Source organism: Fomitopsis serialis, assembly GCF_022376445.1.
Source record: "Fomitopsis serialis strain Sig1Antser10 chromosome Unknown B0H18scaffold_13, whole genome shotgun sequence".
NCBI lineage: Eukaryota > Fungi > Basidiomycota > Agaricomycetes > Polyporales > Fomitopsidaceae > Fomitopsis > Fomitopsis serialis.
The window spans coordinates 27,173-51,913 of record NW_025954973.1 but is presented as its reverse complement, the minus strand read 5'-3'; the positions used below and the strand labels follow the sequence as shown (position 1 = coordinate 51,913).

The 24,741-nt window shown below is 55.5% G+C and overlaps 9 protein-coding genes across 9 annotated transcripts; 2 read left to right on the top strand and 7 right to left on the bottom strand.

Annotated features, from left to right (window-relative positions):
• Positions 1-1,017: 1,017 nt before the first annotated feature.
• B0H18DRAFT_952631 (uncharacterized protein) lies at positions 1,018-1,473 on the bottom strand (the record flags this gene model as incomplete). The annotated part of the gene is made up of 1 exon (XM_048042137.1): positions 1,018-1,473. One exon carries the CDS (start codon positions 1,471-1,473, stop codon positions 1,018-1,020), a length of 456 nt encoding a protein of 151 aa, XP_047896648.1.
• Positions 1,474-5,578: 4,105 nt separating this feature from the next.
• B0H18DRAFT_1083451 (uncharacterized protein) lies at positions 5,579-6,571 on the top strand (the record flags this gene model as incomplete). The annotated part of the gene is made up of 2 exons (XM_048031666.1): positions 5,579-5,873; positions 5,901-6,571. The coding sequence occupies 2 exons, from the start codon at positions 5,579-5,581 to the stop codon at positions 6,569-6,571; spliced, it is 966 nt and encodes a 321-aa protein (XP_047896647.1).
• Positions 6,572-6,858: 287 nt separating this feature from the next.
• B0H18DRAFT_1116229 (uncharacterized protein) lies at positions 6,859-8,057 on the bottom strand (the record flags this gene model as incomplete). The annotated part of the gene is made up of 3 exons (XM_048033389.1): positions 6,859-6,895; positions 6,952-7,979; positions 8,037-8,057. 3 exons carry the CDS (start codon positions 8,055-8,057, stop codon positions 6,859-6,861), a joined length of 1,086 nt encoding a protein of 361 aa, XP_047896646.1.
• An 880-nt stretch (positions 8,058-8,937) lies between these two features.
• B0H18DRAFT_83133 (uncharacterized protein) lies at positions 8,938-9,929 on the bottom strand. The gene is made up of 2 exons (XM_048039400.1): positions 9,559-9,929; positions 8,938-9,500 (listed from the first exon to the last, which is right to left on the bottom strand). Exons 1-2 carry the CDS (start codon positions 9,728-9,730, stop codon positions 9,031-9,033), a joined length of 642 nt encoding a protein of 213 aa, XP_047896645.1. The 5' UTR covers positions 9,731-9,929; the 3' UTR covers positions 8,938-9,030.
• On the bottom strand, positions 9,577-11,028 carry B0H18DRAFT_83127 (uncharacterized protein). Its single transcript, XM_048039398.1, has 3 exons — positions 10,693-11,028; positions 10,169-10,638; positions 9,577-10,113 (listed from the first exon to the last, which is right to left on the bottom strand). The coding sequence occupies exons 1-3, from the start codon at positions 10,715-10,717 to the stop codon at positions 9,724-9,726; spliced, it is 885 nt and encodes a 294-aa protein (XP_047896644.1). The 5' UTR covers positions 10,718-11,028; the 3' UTR covers positions 9,577-9,723.
• A 724-nt stretch (positions 11,029-11,752) lies between these two features.
• Positions 11,753-13,207, bottom strand: B0H18DRAFT_1140192 (uncharacterized protein). Its single transcript, XM_048035632.1, has 3 exons — positions 12,651-13,207; positions 12,184-12,598; positions 11,753-12,129 (listed from the first exon to the last, which is right to left on the bottom strand). Exons 1-3 carry the CDS (start codon positions 13,015-13,017, stop codon positions 12,081-12,083), a joined length of 831 nt encoding a protein of 276 aa, XP_047896643.1. The 5' UTR covers positions 13,018-13,207; the 3' UTR covers positions 11,753-12,080.
• A 2,882-nt stretch (positions 13,208-16,089) lies between these two features.
• Positions 16,090-17,493, bottom strand: B0H18DRAFT_989134 (uncharacterized protein). Its single transcript, XM_048044943.1, has 3 exons — positions 16,675-17,493; positions 16,161-16,615; positions 16,090-16,106 (listed from the first exon to the last, which is right to left on the bottom strand). Exons 1-2 carry the CDS (start codon positions 17,422-17,424, stop codon positions 16,175-16,177), a joined length of 1,191 nt encoding a protein of 396 aa, XP_047896642.1. The 5' UTR covers positions 17,425-17,493; the 3' UTR covers positions 16,090-16,106; positions 16,161-16,174.
• A 1,201-nt stretch (positions 17,494-18,694) lies between these two features.
• Positions 18,695-19,799, bottom strand: B0H18DRAFT_82949 (uncharacterized protein). Its single transcript, XM_048039381.1, has one exon. It carries the CDS (start codon positions 19,672-19,674, stop codon positions 19,072-19,074), a length of 603 nt encoding a protein of 200 aa, XP_047896641.1. The 5' UTR covers positions 19,675-19,799; the 3' UTR covers positions 18,695-19,071.
• Positions 19,800-22,712: 2,913 nt separating this feature from the next.
• Positions 22,713-24,108, top strand: B0H18DRAFT_1116224 (uncharacterized protein; the record flags this gene model as incomplete). The annotated part of the gene is made up of 9 exons (XM_048033388.1): positions 22,713-22,777; positions 22,831-22,913; positions 22,983-23,116; positions 23,172-23,246; positions 23,297-23,403; positions 23,457-23,540; positions 23,598-23,695; positions 23,751-23,854; positions 23,914-24,108. The coding sequence occupies 9 exons, from the start codon at positions 22,713-22,715 to the stop codon at positions 24,106-24,108; spliced, it is 945 nt and encodes a 314-aa protein (XP_047896640.1).
• Between the last annotated feature and the right edge of the window lie 633 nt (positions 24,109-24,741).

Below are 24,741 nucleotides of genomic sequence, written 5' to 3'. Positions count from 1 at the left end.
CCTGCCATCCGTAGATTGTGATAGCGCCTCCGTCAACTCAGCGAGCCGTAGGTACGCTAGTCAGACGCCATACCTTGAGAGAGTTTGGGATGCTAACCGCAGACCATTCTTAGCGAGGCCGGTGACGCTCGCAGCCGTCTCAAAATCGCCAGACTCGAAACTGTGCGTCCTCCTCAGACAATCCCGGAACTCTGGTGCATCCAGACGGCTCCTGAATGGTCCTATCGAACGAAGTGGATGTACGCACTGCGCACTTCGTGACGACGCACACCGACCTCAAGTGATGGTGCCGAAATATACCTGCTCAAACGGCGCCGACTGGTATCCTCACGATGATACTGATGCGCCCGACCTTATTAGGTACAGAGCGCGTCCTGTGCGATAACCCCAGGTCTAGCACGCAACAATATCTGTCACAGGCCATGGACACTGAGGGACGTTGATCCGCGGTTGGCTTCGCTCCTACGTCGCCCGTCGGCATTGTTTTCCTTTGCGGCAGTCCGAGCTGCAGCTTTCTCCCCCTCTCTCGTGCTACCCCGGTCGGAGCCCCTCACGCTTCTATGGCGCCGCTGTCTAACGGTCAGATTCGTACTCATTGTACTTGACCTTGATTGACCTGCTCTTTTCGAATATGTCCAATACAATCAAGTACCAATACCCTCGAGCCCAGATCGTCGATGTATAGTACACGCGGTCATCGTAGAGTGAATAGAGATGGTTTCCATAACGGATCCGAGTCACCTTCATACCAGACCCAAGCCAATCGTCCTTCTACTGAGTCCGCCGATAGATAAAATGGAGCCGAACGTATGACCCCCTCGCATCAACCCGCCGCGTTCCATACAGGCGGTGACGATGCACCGTTGCCGCCACCTTCATTTATACCGTTCGAACGACGTGCCACGTCTTGCGTGAGGATTCCTGGGTGCTGCTCAATGGCTGAACGGGAGACAAGAGTTAGACGGACGTGTGCGCAAACGGGCTCCACTCACGGTTACAAGATCAAAATCGCGCATATTAGTAGCAGGTAACGTTGAGTATGCCACTGGCAGACCATGGCTGTAATATGCCACGGACCATGAGCTCGAGCATCTCACGAAGGCCGGCTGCATCCACGAATGTATAGGGGTAACGCAACCTGTACATCTTCACCCCGACATGCTTCAATGTATCGAAGTTTGGCCGGCTCATGACCCCATGCAGGTCCCGCAGGTCGAGCTCCTTGAGGACGACGCTGGGTTGCTCAGACTCAGAGTCGTGACGTACAGCGTCGTAGCCAACCCAAGCATGGAACTGGATGTGCTCGAGCTGACGGCTTCGGATAGTGGAGAGGATGCTGTGTAATTCGTCCATTGCTTTGGTCCAAATCGTGTGCTGAGGCTGGTTGTAGCCGTGTTCGATGCGGTACAGGCGGACGTCCAAGAATCGCAAGGCAATGTTTTGCGACAGATTCACGTGAAAACCTACATACATTGGACATGATGATGTGCATTAGCGGTGAAGCCTCTCAGTACCCCCTCCGCTTGAGAGAACCTGGAGTGTCCCCCGCCCGCAACGGGTTCAGTGATCGAGCAGAGGGCCCTGGAGACGGGGCTGTCCTCCGTAGCGCATCGTCGCGAGACAATGCACAAGGGGAAACGGAAGACTGCGCTACCCTCCCCTCCACGCAAGAAGCCGCGGAGGCGGCTCAGCGTGCCCCGACAGGACGAAATGTCCCATCGGGAAGAAAGACCAAAGCTAGCCTCCATGTTGGTAGCTTGAACGTAAACGGCAGAGGCTCCCTGAGCGGACCTCGAGACCAGAAATGGAATGCCATTAATCAATTACTACGCGAGGAGCGTATAGGTGTCCTGTGTTTACAGGAAACACATCTAGACACGAAACACCTAGATACGATACACGAGTTATACGGGCGCAGGATCCGGATCTGGAACTCGGGTTGCACGTCGTCTACATCCGCACAAGGAGTTGCGATTATATTGAACCGGGAACTGGTGGACGTATCGAACGTCGTCTTCCAAGAAATAATACCAGGGCGGGCTATATTGCTGACAATGCACTGGCATGCAGACCAGTACATCACGATACTGAACATCTACGCCCCTAACTCCCCGAGCGAGAATGCGGCGTTCTGGGCCAGGCTACTAAACATGGCAGAAAAAGGGAGATACAAGCCGGCTGACATAGTGGTAGGAGATTTCAATGTAGTGGAAGAGGCTGTCGACAGACTACCGGCAAAGGAGGATCCAGCTAATGCCGTTGACGCACTGCGAGACTTCATCAGGCACTTAGACCTGTATGACGGGTGGCGCCTGTCGGAACCACACATGAAAGACTACACGTACCCACAGAGAGGCAGCATGTCGCGCTCCCGCTTGGACCGCATATACGCCTCGGACTCTCTAATCCGGACCTCACACTCCTGGGACATCAAAACGACTGGCGTACCCACTGACCACAGACTCGTTAGTACTAAACTTAACACCGCAAACACCCCCTTTATCGGTAGAGGACGGTGGGCAATGCCAGTCCACCTGACTGAGGACGATGTCTTCATGACTCAAGCGAAAAACCTAGGCATAGAGACCTTTAAAAAAATGAAGATCACCGTACGAGGAGACACTCACCAAGACCACCCGACGATTCAACACCTACATAAACTCTTTAAAGACAGCGTACGGAAGCTAGCACAAGACCGCATCAAGCGCAAGTCCCCGAAACTGAAGGCCGAAATCAGCCGCCTTAAAGACCATATACAAGAGATTGAAGGACAAAGCACATACCAGACTTCCGGGGACCTGCAGACCGACTCCGCAGTACTGCATGACAGAGTCTGCGACCTGGAAAAGAAACGGCATGCTCTGTCCAAGCTTACTACCACAGCTCGCTACGTGATAAATGCCGAGCGAGTTTCAAAATACTGGTCCCAAGTAAATAGAGAACGGAAACCGAGAGATGTGATATATGCCCTCAAAGTGCCGAATACAAATCCACCCGTCCTTGAGGCCCGATCCGACCGAATGGCCACTCTAACAAAAGACTACCACGAGTCGGCCCAATTTGTAGACGTACCTGGCTTTTCCAAAGACGAACAGCTGTTAGAAACCGACCGCATCCTTGCACACATCACTTCCCCCCTAACAAGCGAAGACAGCACAACGCTAACAAGTAGTATTTACAAGGAGGAAGTGAAAGACGCACTGCGCAAGGCACAGACCGGTAGGGCACCGGGCCTGGATGGGATCCCATACGAGTTCTGGCGAGCACTGATGAACGGAAGTACAAAGGAAGGAGCGTTCGATAGCTTAGACTACCTCACCCTGGTTTTCGCCGACATAGAAGACAACGGCCCCTCCCCGAACGAAGGTTTCACTGACGGGTGGATGTGCCCAATATACAAAAAGGGAGACAGACGCGAAGTGGCAAACTACCGACCAATCACGCTACTAAACTCAGACTACAAAATATACACTCGAACACTCACCTCACGTCTGGGACAAGTAGCCACCAGACTAATCCACCGTGATCAGGCTGGCTTTGTCCCAGGACGACACATAGAGGATCAAACACAAACGTGTCGGGTTCTCGTTGATTACGCGGAAGCTACCGAGGAAGACGGAGTGATAGTCGCTCTCGACCAGGAAAAGGCATATGATAAAATCGACCATACGTACCTGTGGAAAACACTAGAAGCCTTTGGTCTGCCCTCCGGTTTCATAGCTAAAGTCCGCGCGCTCTATGTGGCAGCAAGAACGAAGATCATTTTGAACGGCGAAAGCAGCGGCTTCTTTAATGTAGTAAGGGGAGTGCGACAAGGAGACCCGCTCTCCTGTCTCCTCTTTGATATAGCTATTGAACCTTTGGCAATACTTCTACGCAAGTCGAGCCTAAAAGGCTTCCAAATTCCGGGCGCGACCGATCGCCTGATAACGAAACTCTTTGCAGACGACACATCCGCTTTCCTGTCCAAGAATGACGACTGGACGGGCTTGTGGAGCATCCTGAATAGGTGGTGCATGGCCTCTAGAGCCAAATTCAACAATGGGAAGACGGAGGTGATGCCGGTAGGCTCACCGAACTATAGACTATCAGTAATATCTGCCCGCAAGCTTAACCCGGATGACGCCAGCTCAAGCCTAATCCCCCCGACGTACGTATCGCTACAGATGGGGAGCCTATTCGCATCCTGGGCGCCTGGATCGGAAACCATGTCGAACAGGTGGCAGTATGGACGCCGGCCCTAACAAAGATACGGAACTTCTTGAAGAGATGGGGACAGTGTAGGCCGTCCATGTTAGGGCGAAGACACATAGTACAGATGGGACCTGGCGGAATATCCCAGTACCTGACAATGGTTCAGGGCATGCCAAAGTCTGTAGAAACAGAACTGAAAAAGATGGTTCGCACCTTCGTCTGGGACTCGGCGAGTATACCACCAATAAACACGGCAACACTACACAGGCCTGTGAGAGAAGGAGGCCTCGGGCTGCTTGACATTGGGGCAAGAAATGAGGCGATAGACCTTATGTGGTTGAAACGCTACCTGACTCTAACTGAAGACCGCCCGGTATGGGCCTATGCTATGGATGCCATCATCAACAAGCATGCCAAACGTGCCACGGGCGGGATCCGCCCGAAGGCTCAAGTCAACACGTACCTACAAAACTGGGACCCAGCACTAGGTAATAACTCCAAACTCCCGCTGTACATCCGGCGAATGCTCACTGCCGGGAAACGCTTCAATGTGAACCTAGAAGCCATTAAGGTGAACTCCTCCCTAAAGAAACAACTGCCGGCCTGGTACCACATAGGGGCGACCAAAGCACTACGGCGACTGAACAACACACGGGTGGGAGACTGCCTCCGCGAGCATCATGATGTGGTAGTAATCTCGGACCTACTGGAAACAACAAAGTCGTCGTGTGGGGACGCCCCGCAGCCACCAACAACGGTATGGGAAGATAATGAATGCACCTGCCCGGAGTGCGAAGGGCTGCGAGCCCGAGGGTGCAAGCACCCGGCGACTTGTAGGATTGCCGCTTTCCGCATCCTCAGCGAAATCCTACCCAAATGGAACCCTCTCTTCCCTGACATAACAGACGGACTCACCCTGACCAGTAGAAGACTTGAGAAGAACGGTGAGGCCATATTAGGGGAAGGTGACCTCCTCACCTTCGACCCATCGGTCACATCCAGCGGAAACCTGTCGGAAACCTTCCGAGTATTCGTCGACCCGAGCACAATATCAGACCCTCCAGCATTACGTAGACGCCCAGGCCGGCCAGTCCTGGATGAAGCCGTAACCGTCCTCGTATTCAGGCCGACGCCCAACTCGAGTCAGCAAGACGAAGATCATATAGACGAAGGGCGCACCTTCGCTTTTTTCTTCGGCACCAGTGATCCACGAAACGGGATAGTGAGGCAGATCACGGACACTGACACAGACGTACATCCACCTGGGGAACTGTCAGCCGCACTACATGCGGTCGCGCTAACACCCCTCGACGCACCACTTTGCGTACTAAGTACCAACGAAGTACTCACCACCCTTATCTTTGAGCGAGCCCCCGTTTGGGAGATGAGAGGCTGGATAGAGGCTCCACTCGCCGCCTATCTGCGGCCGCTCCTCAACCGCCTACGCCAACGCTGCGCACCCACTACCTTTGGCAAAATAACTGACGAAGACACATGGGCAACTTTAGAGCGGGCCCGCCAAGACGCCTCAATGGCCCCCCCGCGAGACTTTGTACTAGCACAAGCCCCAACATTGGAGCTCGACCCCCGTTTCGAGCTGACGGGGGCACGCCTCGATGCCCTGACCCAAGCCCTAGCATACCATGGCATACTAGAGCTCAGGGGAACTGAGACACGGCGTGCGACAACAACTAACCTTGAGATAGTTCGGACGCACTCACCTCCAAGCACCCCATTGACGCATGGAGCCATATGGACTAGCCTACGGCACCGAGATTTTAGTAGGGCATTCGCGGTTTTCCTCTGGAAAGTTATGCATGACGGCTTGAAATGTGGCACTTACTGGGATAAGATTCAGGGATACGAACACAGGGCCCAATGCGGCAGGTGTGGACTGCCGGAGACAATACAACATATCCTCTTCGATTGTGAAGCCGTAGGACAGTCATTGGTATGGTCCATAGTCGGCGGAATATGGAAAAAGAAAGCGCCTGATGCAGAATGGCGGGCCCTGACCCCAGCAGACTTTCTCTCGGTCGGCCTGAAAACGTGGAAGGACAACAAAGGACGATTTCGGCCGGGCGCCACACGGCTCTGGAGAATAATGATATCTGAGGCCGCACACCTGATCTGGAAGTTGAGGTGCGAGAGAGTTATTGGACACGCCGAGGAAGACGACTGGGAACACAGTCAGCCCCTGGTTTGGAATAAGCTGCAGTACGTGCTGAATAGCCGATTGGCACAAGATGTCGAATCAGTGCGACGGAAATATGGCGACTCTGCGATAGACAGACGACTAGTTCTTGCAACATGGAATAGAACTCTACGGGACGAACCTGCGCTCCCGGAAGACTGGACAACATGGAAAGGTTTTTAGTGGGTAGGACGCCGGCACTACGAGTGGACCTCGAGCCGGACTGATGAGCCCCACACTGATTGTTGAATCGTGCGTAAATGGCATTTTTTAACCCTGGACTGGCAACTGTGGGGAGACCCACATGCAGGCTGGATGTCCCGGGATGACCCATTGTCATCTGCGGGCGTCCGTGATGGCCCTCCAAAAAAAAAAAAAAAAAAAAAAAAAAGCCTCTCAGTACGATAAGGGGAACCTTACGGTCATCGGTCTCATAGGTACTCTTCCAGAAACGGGCCAACACATCAGTCTCACAGGTCCTCTCGTAGAAACTGGTTAACGATGGCCCTGCCGTTTCGAGGAGCTTGTTAACGTGGGTCGGTACCAGAGAGGGACCGTCGGACCGAAGCTTCAGGTCCGCAAGTGAGGTGCAGAGGCCTGAATGTGTCATCCAGTCAACGAATATTGCCATGCGTTCTTCGCGCATCATTATGTTCAGGTATCGAAGACGTATGTGAGATGGTGCCTGAATTAGCGAGGCTCCTGCGTAACTGGCAGCAGCTTGCCGGGAGAACCGAACATCTATCGTGAGGTCTGTAAGCTGAGGGAAGGCAGACACAATCCGCCACAGCTGTGTTGGGTTGTTCAATCGGCAGCCCCAAAGCGTCAACGACTGGACAGACTTGAACCTAGACAGGGCGACGAAGAAATCTGGGCGGATGAAACGAAGTCTTGCATTCCGGATGCGAAGGGTGCGTACACGAGGCATTAGACCGGCAAGCGCGAACGATAATGCTTGAAGGAAGTGATTGCCAGTATTGATCTTGTTTCCATGCTGCGGGGATTCTATGCTCCTGTCTTCATCCTCCGTCTCCTCGTCCGAGTCTTCCATACTCCCCTCTTCGTCTTCATCTGCATCGTCGTCCTCGAAGCTATGCCTGTCAAGGTACCCAGTGCAGTAAGCCAAATTGTCCTGCTCGTCTGTTACCAGCGTGCATGTGCTCGCGAGCCACTGCCTGACGCGGGGAGATGCGTGACAGTGCTTGAAAAGCATGTTGAAGCTGGTGCGGTCGCGAATCTGAACGGTGTGGTAGAGGTTGCGCATCGCCCGCGGGTACCACAATGCGCAGACCAGCGCCACAGCGGCCAACGTAGGCTGATGCCTGATCGCGTCGATGATCAGCATGAAGACCTCGAGCGGGATCCGAGCCGAGAGGGCCAGCGGCAGGGTGCCTTCCACACGGGCGAACCCCCACGTGGGCCTCCATTCATCGGTATCGGATTCTTCTTCGCTCTGGTCATCGTCACTCCGATGTCCACTGGCACTCGATCCATTGACATCCTGTTCATCGACGCTGCTCCGACTGACATCAATATGTCCGTCAGCATCCCAGTGTGAGTGCGAGTTGTCGTCGGGAGGAGGGGGAAAAAGCTAAGTGAACGCATCAGTCGGCGCGGTCATGGACAGAATCAAGTATTAATAACTGACACTAGGCTGGAGACCGGACATCTGAGACGCTCGCACCCTAGGGATACACGACGTCGATGTGTGTGTCATGAGGGAGGTGCAAACAGTGAGGGGGTCTCGAGGACGCACCGAGGCCATGCATACGATACTCCAGTACTAGGGAGGCGGTGATGAACCGCACGGTGATTGCCGCGAGTGGGACCTTTCATGCCATGGCCAGCCATGATTCCAGCATTCGTCAACGCACCGCACTGGACCGGGTACGTATGCCTGTCGGTCCGCGGCCAGCCTGAGTGTACGATGCAGGAGGCCGTACGCGTGACGGCGGGGACGAGATGAGTCTCCTGCGGTTCGCGACCCTGTGAGCGTCCTCTTCAAGATGGATGGACCAACTATGCGTAGCGCCCCTCGCCTCGGAACCTCAGGCTCCGTATCGCCCTCGACAACACGCTGCTAATCAAACCTCTTGCCGCTCTCACGAAAGCGCCTCTGGTATCGACCCTAGCAAGGCCCATGTCACGCCTACCCACACGCGGACGTCACTAATATGGCACGTTTTTGGACTTGCTCGACATCCCTTGTTGTCGGCGACCGGCGGGTACAATTTGTAACGATACCATCTCAAAGCACAGTGTGTTTGATCGTAGCGATAGAGAAGTCCGTTACAACTACCGTCGTAGCAAGCATCAGTCGATCGAATTGAAAAATGTACCGAATCTGAGTGACCTCCGTACCATTGCGACCTCCGTACCAATGCCAAAACAACCGTTCGTCCACCGAGTCGGCCGATAGATAAATGGAGCCCGACGACCGCTTGCGAAGGACCCATTCCCTCGCACTGACCCGCGCTCTGTACAGACGGCGATGAGGCCTCGATGCTGCATCTCCATTTGCGCCGATTGGGTGGTAATGGGCCACGGCTTCGGCATGGGGACTCCCGGAGATCGCTGAATGGCTGAACGGGGGACAAGAGTGAGACAGACGTGTGTATACAAATGGGCTCACTCACAAAGTCTCACATTAACGCATAGCCGTGCCCCCAGGTGACGGTGACTATGCCGCGGGCCGACCATGGCTGCAATATGCCATAAACCATGGCCTCGAGCTTCTGACCGCTGCTGTCCTCATGCGACTTCGTATGACCGTCCCCGAACCCCAGGGTCATCTCGACACCGACCTCATTGAGGGTGTCGAAGTATGGCTGGCTCATGACGTCGTGCAGATCCCGAAGGTCGAGCTTTTCGAGGACGTCGTTGGGCTGCGCAGGCTCGAGAGTACTGTGCATGACCTGAATTCCAACGGCGACCTCGATGTGCTCGAGCCGACGGCTTCGGATGGAGGAGAAGACGCCATGTAACTCGCGTGTTGCCTCAGTCCACGCCGCGTGACTCGGACGCCTCTGGGATTTATCATCGTGAGTGATGCGATACAGCCTGAAATCCAAGGTCTGCAAGTTGGTGTTGTGCAGCAGATTTCCGTGAGGCCCTACATTGCGCATGTGCATCAGTGGCGAAGTCTGTACGCAAGCCAAAGGCAGTCTTACAGGGATCCAACCCATAGTGATCCTCGTCAAAACGGGTCAACGATGCGCCCGTCGTTTCCAGGAGTCGGTTCAGGGGTGTCGGGGCTGGGGTGGAATAGTTTGTGGAGATTGACAGATCCGCAAGTGAGGTGCAGAGGCCTGAGCGTGTTATCCAGTCGAGGAACATCACCATCTGTTCATGTTCCACGCGGACCTCAAGACGTCGAAGACGAGTGTGAGATGGTGCTTGAAATAGTGAGGCTCCCGCGTAGCTGGCAGCATCTTGCTGAGCAAAATCAAGATTTTGCACCGTGAGGTGTGCAAGCCGGGGAAGGCAGACACAATCCGCCGCAGCTGCGTCACGTTGCTCAGTTGGCAATCGAAAAGCATCAACGACTTGACAGACTTGAACCTCGACAGGGCGAGGAAGAAATCCGGGCGGACGAAACGAAGTCTTCCATCCCAGATGTCAAGGGTGCGTACACGAGGCATCAAATTAGCGAGCGCGGACGGTAGTGCTTGTAAGAAGTGACTGTGACTCTTGGTCTTGTTGCCTGACGGCGAGGATGCAGATGGCTCGATATCCTAATCTCAGGGCTGTCTTCGTAAGCCCATCGGAGTAAGCACTCACCTCATGTACCACCAGCACGCGTGTCCTCGCAAGCCACCGCTTGACGCGTGGTGACGCGTTACACTGCTTGAATAGCATGTCGTAGCTTGTGCGGCTGCCAATATCGATGGTGTGGTAGAGGTTGCGCATCGCTCGAGGGTACCATGCTGCGCAGACCAGCGCCGCGGCGGTCAATGCGGGAGAATCCATCTTGTCGATGACGAGCTCGAAGATCTCGAGGGGGACGCGAGCGGAGAGGGTCAGGGGCAGAGTGCCTTGAAAACAGGCATCCCGCCAGCGTCTGAAGGTCCGTGTTTCGGTGTATTTCTGGACAATCCATTCATCGGCACTGGGTTCCTCATCGCTCTGTTCATCGGCGCCCGGTCCCTCGTCATCCTGTTTATCGGCACTGCTCTGACCGAGATCAATAAGATCGTCGGCACTTGATGGCATGACTTGTGTGTGTGAGGCGTCGGGGGAGGGAGGAGATGCTAAGTGAACGGCGCATCAGTCGGGAATTGGGATCATTATGGATAGAAGACGACCAACGGTAGGCTGGAGATCGGACATCTTCGCACTCGCACTCTACGAGCACGCGACGTGAATTTATGAGCGGAGGCGCAGTCCTGAGCGGAGGAGTGTTGGCGGTGGGGCCAGAAGTAGCGAGGGGGCCTCGAGGACGTACCGAGGCCATGTACTTATGTATATGAGCATTTGCAATTGGGAAGAGCTGTGTGCGAGAGTTTGATGAGCCGCACGGTGACTGCCGCGACCAGGGCTTTCCATGCCATTGCCGCAGTCCTGTCCATGCTCCTAACCCTAGCTGCGTTCTTCGAGGTGCGCTCGGACCAGCTTCCTCCGAGTCAGCGTCGCGCACTCTCCTTAATCGAATCATCCATTGGTCTCGATAAAATCTAAAGATTCAACTCTACTTCAATGCCGACCGCTCCGTGTCACTCGACTAGGCCGCGTACCTGTATAGCTCGTTGCCATTCACTTTGGTGGCCATAGTGTACCTCATCGGCGTAGTGCAGCATGTCAAGGTCGGCCTATCCGGGTCAATTGCGAGACACCGCTTGCGTTGGCTGGATCACCTCTGCAGAATGCCTACATCAAGACGATCCGGTATGCTCCGGACGTCCGAATCATGGCCATCCTTCCCCTTCCCTCTAGGTGGTCTTCCGCCCATGACATCTCCATGCCTCGCACGCATCTTCTTTGGCCTCGTCGAACCGGCCCTACACGGTCTCTTCTTCGACTCGGGAACCCGCGCTACGTATCACGGTGGGAGTCCTCGACGGCAACCTGCATATCAAGTGTCCCCCCGAAAACTCATCTCGTGTCGAACTACGGCCGAGCACCGTCCTTGTCGTGTCGCCGACGTTCTCCATCCTCGCATGCTCGGATTCTCTACTGTGCGTCCGTCGTCGGTCTCCCTAGGTGTCTCGGGTTCTCTCTACGCACGCTGTAGATTGTCCTCCCGCGAACACAATTCGTCTTCAAGTTTGCGACACTAGTGCAGCTGCGCTGTTCGCGTCCTTCGACACGAGATTTCGGCACCATGGTTCATCGCCCTTGCAGATACTCGATGAATGAATCCTCCTCATGCTCCGGAGATCCTCTAGTCACGCATCGCTGATGCCGTGCCGAATTTGCGGTATGCGACGTCTATCAAGGCATACACTGTCTGCGGAATGAGCGACTATATGCGCGTCCGGTGCCTCTTGTCAACGCAAAGTGTACCGCGTTCACTTCGTTTTGGCGTCTTCGTGAATGCTGCCTATACGCAAGAGCCGGAGGGCGTCCTCGACCTCCTCCTTAATGCCGAGCTCGACCTTGAGCACCGTGCTCTGGAACGCCGTGGTGAGGCCCCCAGGTTTCCGGATGCGCGGCTGTCACCCGTCCGGGATGCACTCCTCGAGGAGGAAGGGGGTTACAGGTCCTTCACCCACCCGCCACAGATCGTCAGCAACGTCGCGCCGCTGGAACGCGACCGGCGTCAGTGCATTCCGAGTGGGAAGCGCGCAGACACGCACTTGGAGGCACCGAAGAGCTTGTGGACCATCGCCTGGCTGTACTGGCCGTTCCTGGCCTTGGACTGGGCGCGCCATTTGCCGAGCATGCGCGAAAGGTCGCTCGCGGTGATGTCGCCGCCCGGGCCTGTCCCGCTCTCGAGGAGCTTGATTCGGAGATGCGGCGCGGGTTTCGGCTGGTCGGGGTTGTGGAACCCGTGTGTCAGCTGTCGTCGTATCGATGAATGTGTGAAGGGGACGTACTGCATAGGGACGTGTCGTGTTCGACGCAGTTGTGCGCACTGAGATCGATCTTGTCCGTCCAGTAGTTGCGGTTCAGCGCGTCTGCAGCGTGATGAGTCTGACCGCGAAGCTGACGTCTCCCGGACTCTGATGCTGAGCTCGCGGAAGGTGATGTTGCGCCCGTCCCGAGGGAGGCCTGACCGCGCCGAAGCTCAGTAATCGCGTATTGCGTGTAGTAGGCTGCGCACCGTGCTTCGCCATGGTGTTCAGCATCGGGCAGCAGCTCCGGCTGTCCGTGTCTTTCGGAGGGATGAACCGTGGCCAGAGCCCACCCTCGCCCGGCCGGCCTTCTGGTACCACACGGCTTTCAGGCAGGAGCGGTGCGAACGTGTTGTACAGAGTTAATGCGAATCCCAGGCGAGTAGGTGGACGGGGATGATGACGTTCGCGATGCCGTAGATGAGGCCGACGCACAGTCGTGTTGCTGCGACCGCTGCAAACGAGGATGTCATGGCGGTAGATAGTGGTTAACGTGGGGGCGGGGTAGACGTGAGCGGGGTAGATGCGATCGCGGCGAGTCGGGCGTGACAGGCGACGAGGAGAGGGCTTATGCATGCCCGGGCGTCGTAGGCACCCGACGGGGAAGCTGTCCGCGAAAGCTGGGACACATACCGCAGAACAGAAGCTGTCCAGACGGTGGGCGGCTGCATCGGGGTATGGTTCCTGCGTATGGCAGTACTAGTGCGCTGGCCCGTTTTTGTCTGTTGTTGGCATGGATGTCCGTGAATGTCCAGAGCCGCACTCGAATCGGGCGGAGAAGCGTCTTGGGACGCTGTGATACGCCTGCTGTCAAGTGTCGAAGGTCCTGCGCTTGACGCAAGCTTAATCAGATAGCGACACATGAGAACAGCTAACTCACGTCCACAAACTCCACAACTGCGTTGAAGCGCTCCACGCAAAGTTGAACACGCCGCGGTCGGACCACAGCTAGATCAAGACGTAGAATCGCCTACGGGCCATCGATGGGTGCCATCGCATTCCACCCATGTATCTGTTTGTGCCACTCGCGCAGAGCCATGATCCTCTCGACTCTCCTTTGTGCGCTGAAGAACGGCTGCTCGCGAGCTCGCGCAGGCTCCACACCCCGAGCTTCTCAGGGACGCCGTCTGAGCCAGTGAGTTTTTCCTGGCGCTGTCGTGGTCCTGGAACCGGTCCCGTACATGGTCTCGATGTGCATAGGCGGCAGCTTTCACTGGAGAGAAGACGCTGTGAAACCCGTCCATGAGTCCGGACAAGTTGGAGAGTGATCGTCGAGGCTCCGGGAAGGTGCAGGGCGCGTCACGGCCCAGCGGGCTGTGGCTCACACAGCACCTCAGAGCGTCTGCACGTATATGTATAACTCTCGTAACGCAGTATTCGCGTGTTGGATAACAACCGACGTTCGACGAATGCGCTGTTATGCAGGCCTATTGGAAGGCCGTGGGTTGATGACTCCCTGCCAGCCTATACCTCTGGGACCGACTAGACAGAGACCTAGTCCGCCGCGGAAGTCATTACGTGTGCGTGCAGCGAAGCCAATACAATGATATGTCAGATTCTGAGCTAGAACAATGACATGGCTAGAATGGACTCGAGACGCACGAAAAGATGGGTCCCAATCGCCTCGAAAGACTCACCTATGGTATATCTCACGGCCAAGGTTTATAGACGGCGCATGCAGATACGTCTTGCTCTTCAATTGGTCGAAACCAGGTGACAATCAGAAGCGAGGAGCCCGCGTGCGGGTCAAGGTCAAGGTTTGACGTGCGGGAATGCGTGGTACTGGTTGTACAGCATGTCGAAGCTGGTGCAGACACTGGCAAGACTGAGACAACGTATAACATTTTGAACGTGAAACTTCGAGCGTGCATACTGCACATACCTACGCCACGTGGACCTAGCGGATGACGACCTCGAGCGGAGAGGGCGAGTGGAAGGCAACGTCACAGGAAAAACGACATAAGTGTTCGCCAATCGTTCCGCGTAGCGTGGTCTCGCAGGACTGGGCGAAAGGCTGACGACTGTGTGTTAAGTAGGCACACATGACGGCCCAGGGTTGCAAGAGATGGTGAACACGAACCTGAATACCCCACGTCACATAAGTAGGTGTTTGCTACCTGTGTTAGAGACACTACAGACCCTTCATATCACCCACACGGCGGGATCGGTGAGAGCAGCAGAGCTGCAGAGGAGGAGGAGGGCCCCAGAGAAGAAGCCAGAGGTCGTGTTGATCGACGTCCAGAGTCAAGAGGCACCTCTTGACCACGCTCGCTGAGTCACGTCGTTTCATCTCTTGGACTTCTCTTGGACACCCTCCAAGCACTCTTCAAGCACGCTTTGATAACTAGTCTTCTCTATAGCTACGGCGATCGGATACAATGATGTTCTGTTGAATCTTGACTGGATGTGCGGCCCAGGACTCAGAACTCAGTACTCAGCTCGCGCACTTCCCTTCAGGCTCCGTCGCACGAAGAAAGCCAATGGTCTCTAGTTCGAGTACTATTCTAGTGAGCATGTCTCAGTTCCATGTCTTCTACGGCCTTAGCTTGAATGAAAGATACACATTTGTCAGCTCTGAAGCTCTGCACGTTCTGCGACGAAGAAGACGTGGAACCATTGGCCGAGCAATTTTCCGTATACGTCTAGCCTGGTGCCAACTTGAGACCCGTCGAGAGAGACGAGAAGAACGGAGAAAGTAATGGTTGTCAGGTATGCAAGTGAGCTCCTCTTCAGCGGATACAGTTCATCGTCAGGTAGTGCACCAGCCTCTATCCAAGAGCTTAGCCCGTCGCACCGCGAGTGTTTCCTGTGCTCTTCCTGTTCGCCAGGTGAGGATGGCTTGCTTGCTTGGTACCTCACTGACCCGCCGTCACGCTAGCATGCCCTTCTCAATCCTCGTAGATCTACGCTTGCAGTATCGAGGCTCCGACATCGACCCAGTCTTGCATCCGTATGAACATGATCCACCGCATCTAAAGAGTGTTTGACCGACCGTGTTCGCTCAGTAGCAAGGTCGGCGACGACGCCGCGAACCTGTACTCCTCCTCAAGGGCGATCCAATCAGAGACTGGTGAGCTCCAGATGACGTCGTATACGCAGGGGATGCTTACCGGATCTAGTGAACGAATACCAGGAAGTGCGTTTCTCTCGAGCTGTTCTCCGAGTCCAGATCTCGTGCGTGAATGCTGGTCGCGGTAACGCCACCTAACGCCGCTCGGTGTGCGTTGGATGAGGTAACTACTCCGAATTGCCTGCCCGACGGAGTCGATTGCTCTCGACGTGTCATTGAAGCACACGAGAGTCTCGTGTATGCGACTCGCCGCTCATCAGAGGGTTTCCTTGCGCTAATTGCTGGGCGCTGAGTGTCTAAATCTACTCGTATATGCTCATGCGAGGAGTTCGAACGCATCCTTTCGTGAGTCAAACTCAAACACATCGAGCATCGTAACATCGTCATTAAACCCACAGCCAAACACATCAGTCCCGTATCCGAGATGGTTGATTGCGTAGCCCAGCAGCCCCTTGTGGGCAAGCTAATCGCTCCCATTGACCCACGCCCCGAGGATGCTGCTGGACACGATGCCTCTGTATTTCCGCCTTGGTTCGTGGCGACTGGATGACCCGCCACATATGCTGTCAGCCTGTCAGGACGGCGGGAGACAGAAGTGAGACATATGTATGTGCATACAAACGAGCTCACTCACGTCTACAATGTGCAGAGCTCATTTTGGTATTATATCCATCGGGTGACGCTGACTATACCGCGGTCAGCCCACGGCCGCAGTAACCCACGGTACACGGGTGCGAGCCTCCGACCGATGTCATCAACCTTGCTGTCATCCAGTACTCCGAGTAGGCCCATCTTTATCTTGACATCCTTCAGCATATCAAAGTACGGCCAGGCCATGACCTCGTGCAAGACCCCTAAATCGACCTCCTCGAGGACGGTGTCGAGCTCCTTGTAATCGTGGTCATAGAAACCAAGACTAGACTTGATTCCAATGTACTCGAGCTCATGGCTCCGGACGGTGGAGAGGACACCATATAGCTCGTCCACCAATTTGACCCACGGTTCAAGCGACCGGTCGCCGTATTCTGGGCAGATGTCGTTCAGCGTGAATTCTAAGGACCGCAGTGCGGTGTTTTGCGATAGGTTGCCGTGATCATCTCCACCTACATTGTGCATGTGCGTCAGCGGCGAGGTCTGGTGAGTAAGTGACAGGGCCTCTTACCGTCTGGGTCAGGTTCAACTTCAGGCCCTGTGCACCATTCATGATACAGAGTAAGGGATGCTCCTGCTGTTTCGAGTACTTTACTCAGGTTCTCCATCAAGTGTTCGACTTTACACGGTAGCCAAGGCCTCAGCTCTTCGAGGGATGTAAAATAGCCGGAATGCATCATCCAGTCAATGAACGCCACCATCGAGTCGCTTCCGACATCGATTTGAAGGCGCCGAAGACTTGGTGACTGAACTAGTGTGGCTCCCACGTAGCAGGCAGGACCTCTGAGTCGCTGCGTGAGATCGATGCGAGTTATACTGAGCTCCGTTAGCTTGGGGAAGGCACAGATGATATGCCGCAGCTGTTCAACATTATTCAGTTTGCACTCACGCAGGAACAACGACGTGACGTCCTTGAAGCGCGACAGGCCAAGGAAGAAAGTCGGTTGCATGAAACGAAGGTTTCCTCCTGTGATGCGAAGGGTGCGTACGCTAGGCACCGCGTGAACGAGCGCAATGGGCAACGCCTGAAGGAAGGGATGGCCTTTTTGATTTTCTTGGTAGATAAGTTCATTGTCGTCGGCCACTAGCTCGTGCGTAGTAGTGAGCCACCTCTTCACACGCGGAGACGCGCGACACTGCTTGAATAACATGTCGAAGCTCGTACGGCTGCTGATCTCGACGATACGATAGAGGCTGCGCATCGCTCGAAGGTACCAAGCCGTGCAGACCAGCGCGGCGGCTGCCGAAGTGGGTTGATCCATCCCATCGATGATGAGCCCAAAAACCTCGAGCGGGATGCGAGCGGAGAGAGCCAGTGGCAAGGTGCCTTGTAGTGACGATGAAGGTTCGCGCCACGAGTCGTCGCTCAATTCATCGGCACTCAGCGAACCCTCGTCACTTTGTGTGTCATAGTCGATACTGCCCTGACTACCGCCAGTCTGCCTATTGGCTTTCTGCTGCGTAACTTCGAGTGCGCTTGCCAGTGGCACACTTGCGGCAGAAGGGGAAGAACACCGCTTGTGGACGTCAGTTAGGTCTTCGCACGAACAGGAGAGAAACTGACGCTAGTCCGCATTTTGGATGTCATTCAGGAAAGGCCGAGGAGATAGAGAAGGGACATTCCGTACAGTTGCGGCGCATGCGCTGGGAGTGGTGACGCAGTCGTGAGTGGAGGCGCAGTGTCAGGGCGGACGTGGTCACTTATGCGAATTCCTTGCATGGAACTTGACTAGCTTGACAAAGCAAGCTGAAGCGGGAGTCATTACTCCTAACCCTAATCGCGTTTCTCGAGGCTCCTTCTCCTCCTGCTGGCACATCAAATGTGCGGCCACTGGGCACCGATGGGGGTGCTGCCTTCAAGAGGGCTGCCTGAGAGTGTCGAGCGTCTTCAGTGCTTCTGTAGTCCTGAGTCCGGCCCAACCCCTGATTCCAATGTGCGCAACTGACAGCTTCGGACGAGGGCGTTGCGTACTATAGCCTGAGAACGCATCCCAGACGATAGGTCTTCTAACTCAGGGTAGCGATGAGTGTGATGTAGAAGCGCTGCGACGAGATCGTTGACTTCATGGTCTAACAACGCGTACTCCTGTCAGCTTCTGGATTGCGGCCGCGTGACAGACAGACTCTTGACCAGATCCAAGGGCGTATGTCCAATAGCGGAGGAAGTTCGGCCTGGTTACTGTTGACCTGAAACGCTGCGAGGATTCGAGTCAGATCGCTGAGGAAAGGACAGATCATAGCGAGCACAAGTCTACCCAGTGATTCGTACTCCTCCTCAAAAGGTCTTTGCATACCATTCTCGTACTGTCGAGTTTGTACGTTGAACTGAAGGCGATGTTTGGAACGGACCTTCAAACTTCAAACCTAACTTGTGATGCGAGCAACGCGAGTATGCGAGATAAAATTAGCAAAGCTGGGAAGCGACGGTGCGTACTACGTTACCTGGTATGATCACCGCAGGCTGCGCTGTACGAACGCTCGGATATGAAACCGAGACTCGCCATACAGCGCGATGTCTGCATCCGAGTTGGCGTGACGATGCCATGACTGCCGCGGACCTGAACAGCTTGCTAAGACAGCATTAGTCACGCAGCTGTGTACCATCCAGAATGGACGACCGAAGGGAAGTGGATATGACGCTGACGACTTGAATAGAACTACAGCATCATAGTGGATACGTATCGTTCCTATCACATAGCAGCAGCTCGACGGAGTTCGGGAATCAATGCTGAGGTACCGGAGACGTATGCTACAGCCAGATGTTAGCTGGAAAGGCGTGGCTCCCGCATAGCTGGCAGACGCGTGCTGAGCGAGATCGACGACCTACAGGGTGAGATCTGTGAGCCGAGGGAACGCACAGACGATCCGACATAGCTGTTGGACGTTGTTCAACGTGCACAGCGTCAAATCTAATGAACTGATGGATTGGAACCGCGACAGGGCAAGGAAGAAATCTGGGTGAAACAAAGCTCTCCCGATTGGATACGGAGGATGCGCACGCCAGGCAGCGCACGGACGAGGGCAAGGGGTAGCGCTTGAAGGAAGCGATGACTGTTCTTCCTCTGTTTGCCAGACAAGGAGTCTACGCTGCCGTCTTCGCCCTCGTCCTCTCCGGCAACTAGCTCGTGCGTGGTAGCCACTGCTTGACGCGTGGATACGTGTGACACTGCTTGATGTCGAAGCGTCTGCGGCTGTAGATATCGACGGTCCGGTAGAGGTTGCGCATAGCCCGGGGGTTCCACGCTGCACAGACCAGCGCCGCGGCAGCCAATGCGGGTTGATTCATGGCGTCGATGACGAACGCGACGATCTCGAGAGGGATGCGAATGGCAAGGACCCGTGGCAAGGTGCCTTGAAAAGAGACAGGTTCCTCGAACCACCGTGGCCTTGTTGATCAGCATATGGTTGCGCAGCTGTCGGTTCATGGTCAACCAGTCCATCGGCAACCCGTTGCGCGACGGGTGCGCATGACACATCTTCGGCGGAAAGGGAAGAACACTACACAAACGCATCAGTCTGTGTCACGCAACGGAAGGGACGAACCGCTAGAATGACTATCGGACGCCATGCAGACACAGTTGCGTCCTACGGGACGGCACCGATGTCTGTGATCAGTAGTGCAGCCGTGAGTGGAGTGCCGTGGGGGTGGAGGAAGAAGGCGCGGGCGCAGGCGCGAGAAGCGAGGGTGCTTAGAGGGAAGCACATCCGGATCGTATTTGAGGACTTGGGGAGATGCTGTGCCACAGCTTGCCATCATCCGTGACTATGACTTGCCAGCGTTCGTAAGTAAAGACTCCGGACTCGAGGGAACACGACCGTGGGCCTTTGCAACTAAATGCTTTTTATGTTGTGAGTAGTGCTGCCTGAGTCTACGACGAGAGACCACGGCCGACGTCGTGAGGCCGTAGAAATTGAAGCAGGCGTCCGTGCTCCTGACTTCAAGCACGTTCTCAGAGTCTGCCCGATCTCGTCGACGCGACATCTAAAGAATCAACACTGAAAATTATCTCCCTCGTCAGCTAGAGCAGACCATTACGACCACTGCGGTCTACGCAATGTCGATATGTGCGGTGCCAGTGAGACGACGATAGCCAGACGAACCTCCGCGTGCGAGATATCTCTCTGGCCCTGTCCCGATCACTAGTGGCGGTAACAATTCGTGACCACCGCCTGTGCAGTTTTTGAGCATCAGGATGCCCATAAGTTATGCTGCGTGTTAAAGTGAGACACACAACTGTCCGCGCTGAAAGTTTCACTCACGTCCGCCACCGCTGTCATCTCTCGGCGTTGGGAACTTGGGTGCGGCGAGTTGCCGTACTATCTTCGAGTCCTTGAACACGGCTACCGGGAAACGAGACGGGAAGCGCGTCTGGGAATTACTCGATTCAATCAAATGAGACGTAGATTCAGGACACGTGTGAGGAGACGTACGCACAGTCCGGACGCGAGCGTAAACTGCGAGGCTTCCAGGTGCGAGCAAGAAGCCTAACTTGTACAACTGGACTTTGATATTCTCGGTATCTTCTCGTGAGTGGATCAGTATTCGACAACAAGGCGCGTGAGCAGTTGTTGCAGGAACATCTGTCGGTGATGAGTGAGCTTCATCTGGCGCGAGAAAAACATCTGGGAGCGCTTAAATGCCAGTTAGTATGTAGTGATGCAATGGGCATCGGTATGTCTCTCCTTGGCTCAACGCCTCCAAAGGAACGATAGCCCTTACTTTCGTCGCGGTGAGGCGCCCTCGGTGGTGGAGTACGACACGGTATGAGGGACGGCTCGAATGCCTTAAAGTCATGACGACAGCGCTGTACGGGATGGATTGGCAGGGATGTCATATGAAGATGTCGCAAGAAAAATGGCCATGAGCGGTTGGACGTTCTTTCGAGTCAGTTCAACGCTCGTCCTTCAAATCCCGGGGCGGGCAAGACTGAGTGAGACCCCGGATCCTGAGCGCAACGACTCGCCAACAAGGCGCAGCGAAGCACGTCCGAGGAACCTGGATGCCTATTCAGTAAGGTGCGACAGTAGAGCGGAACACAGAAACTCACGCCGGCTGGAAGACGCTGTACGGAGGATGATCGAGGAGCATCGAGAACTAACGCACATGCGGCAGATATATCGGGCGAGGATAACAGATTCATCTGTCGCTGAGAAGGAAGAGTGTCGATCGCGTCGGACGAATATACAAAGTACAATGGTCTACCTTTACCTGGCGTGCTTTCCGCCAGCCTAAATAAGGTTTCTTCTCTGACCCACCCACCCACGATCGCCAGCCGCTCTTCCCTGGCGCGTCCGCCATCGGCGCGCTAACCTTGTCCACACCTGCAGGAGCGGACGACAGAGCGCTCTGCGTAGCAGGCGCATGCATACTTGCGGCTGCACCCGCCGACACGCTCGACACTTCAGACGGTGTCGGCTACTTCTTGGACTCTGCGGGCTCCTTCGCCTGCGCCTCGCGAGCCACACCCTTCCCGCTTCCGAACACACCAGTCCACTTGCTCGACTTCGCGTTCATCTCGTCCTCCAGCCGCTGCGCCTCCTCCGCCGCCTTCAGCCGTTCGTGGAACTCCGCGCGCTCTTGCGCCGCCTTCTCGAGCACCGTCTCGTTCTCCGCCTGCGCGCGGGCCTCCTTCTGCTGCTTTGTCTGTCCGAGAGCGTATGCCCCGATCGCGAGAGCAGCGACGGTCGACGCTTGCAGGCCGACACGCGCCCGCATCCAGTAGTTCATACTCAGCGACTCGCCCTTCCGCATCTTGATGAAGGACATGACGAGAGCAACGACGGTGGCGGTGGTCCCTGTAGAATCCTCAGCAACGAGACTTCCACTATCCGCGAGCGAGACGCACCGATGGGCACGAATGGGTTCTCCTTGAATTTGCGCGCGAACTTGCCGCTCCACGTCTCTTGCACGATAACGCCATCCACAATGTAGAGGCCTGGATGGTCCGCAGTGTTTGAAAGTGGTCGCGAGCTCATCGTTGTACGAATAGGTCGAAGGGGGCTCAGAAGTCGCAGCCTGCCGTGCTTATGTATGCTGAGAGTGGAGCCTCCGAGCACGAAGGCGGCCGGTAGAAGCCAGGTCCTCCGGCGGCGTACAGCGCTAGCCTTAAGCTAGCTTCCGCAGATGCGACAGCCCTAGCCAAGCCAGAAAGCCGAGATGTGAGCAGAGGATTGGTCGTGAGTTGGCCATGGAGAGCACTTCCCGAATGACGATCGCAATACGGTACAGAGGTAGCTTCCGCATATGGTAGGTACGGCGCCGCGAGTCCCGGGACTTCCCGGGCCGGGTCCGGGACCAGCCGGGGCCGCCACAGCGATGCTAGGCGCTGGCTAGGCGTACCTCGGTGACATCATCATGCGCGCCGCGTCCCTCTTTGCCACCACTTGCAGCCCAACAAGACGCGTCCCCAACATGGGGCAGCGCAACATACTTAGCTTGCCTCCAACGCTCACCTCGACGCGCGAACTGGTTCAAATCCTGTCCACAGACACTCTAATACCCGCGCATCCTTCGGCAATCCCGGAGACGCGTACTCAAGTCTGTTGAGACATGATGGAGAACCTACCCATCGACACCTCTCATCCGGCAGTGAGAGACTACCTCGCGCTGATACGGTGAGCAAGTCACCACATGCCTCAGCACCGCGAGACTCACGCTCGGCGGACAGGCTGCAAGTGCTCACCCCGCTCTCGCTACTCATCAACATCGCGACGGTGATGGTATGCAGTACGATACTGACTCCGGGTCTTAGTACGTCAGGTATTCCTCTTGGAATTTGTTTTGAATGCTCATGTATGCGCCATTGTGACTTGCGTATAGGCGAGATATCGAAGCTATACCCAGCGACTATCGCTCCGAACCAGAGCCTCATTTCCATCTATGTCACGCTCGTCTATATTGGCCAACTAGGCTACTGCGTCCTGCTCGTGTTTGCACGAAAACCAGAAACCAAGGTGCGCCTGCAGAAAGTGACGCGTGGATGGCGATGCTAAAGTATATGCGGCGTAGGCGGCGATGGTGAAGGGTGTGGGCATGCCGCTTGTGATTGCGAACTGGGTGATGGCCGGTTGGGCTATAGCCTGGGTGAGTACTACCTCCGATCTGTGTTGTGACTCGACATCGAGGCTTCACAGGTTCTGCAAGCCTTCGTCGTCGCGACGGTGGCACAAGGCATTTTGTTCGTGTTGTTGCTCTACGCCAACCTCGTTCTACTCGTATACCATAGGCCGACGTGGTCCAGGTACGTATATTCCCCTCGTCTGCGAAATCGAACTAACCGCGTTACTTTCTCAGACCATTCGATGTACTGTTCATCCATGCGCCCGTACGGGCGTTCATGATCTGGCCATTCATGATCATGTTCCCTTATACGCTCTTGTAAGCATCGCCACCGCGCCACTTTCCGTTACACTGATTCATACTCTAATCATCTAGTGTGGCCCTCGGATGGACGTTCTCACCTGGCGAGCCTCAGCATTACGCACGGCATCAATGGCCAGGCTTCATCATCATGCTCGGCGTGAACCTCGTTGGTACGCCACAGCCTCTCCGCACGTCGCTTTGAACCGTCGCTAACGCTGTCCGCAGGCCTGCTGGTCGTCGTCATCAGGCGTGACGTCGTCTGGTGCATATCCGCAGCCTGGATGTGCGCGTCGGTATGGAGCCGACAGCCGAAGCCCATGCCTGTCTGGGTATACCTCCTCCTCTCTCACTCCGTAGTCACCCCACGCTGACCCCCGATTGTCGATAGCTCACCTGCGTGCTCTTCACAATCGCCCACCCGCTCGGTCTTGTGGTGTCCTGGTTGTGGATACGCCTGCGCGGACGGCGCGAGGGCCGCATCGCGCTCCCGCCGGACCAGGATAGCCAACCGCAGGGAAACGGGCAGGATCAAGGACGGCCTGGGGGCCCGAGGGAGGTTGACGCGGAAGCTCTGTGGGGATGAGTTTGGTGTATGGAATATGTATCGAGAACGAGGTACCGTTTAATTGCCTCGACGAATGTCATGCTTTTCTCACTGTGGAAAGGAGTAGCCTTGATGATGATGATGTAGCGACGTCGGTGTTCTGCGTTCCCGTCGCTTCGGAATGAATACGGCCCTAAGGCCTAAAGACCAATGTATGGCATGCGAGCGACGACAGCTGGTGGCTAATCTCCTTGAAGGATCGTCACGAGAACGTTAGCCTCGATTGCAACAAGACTAGACGAGAGGATAGCCGCTTCAACAACTTCTCAGGCTCGTACGTACGAGTTGCAGAACTAGACAGCACACAGACTGGCCGTGGTCTAGAACAGTCACATTCTTGTCGAGAAGTCCGGCATCCCGACGAACGCTCGCAGCCCAACTCGGATGTCCTGTTACGGCGGTTAGGCATGCGGCTCATCAAATCCTCTGGCACAGCACATCTCAAACACTCAAATGGCGCATAGTCTCGGTGCGTCGTCGATGCCCTGTTGATACCTGAACGTTGAACTCTCACCGCTGCTCAGCTCACTGGGTCTGAGCGTGTATCCGCACGAACCAGCATGGCGTCCGATGTTCAGCATAATGCTGGTTTACTTCTTGCATTTCGTCGTG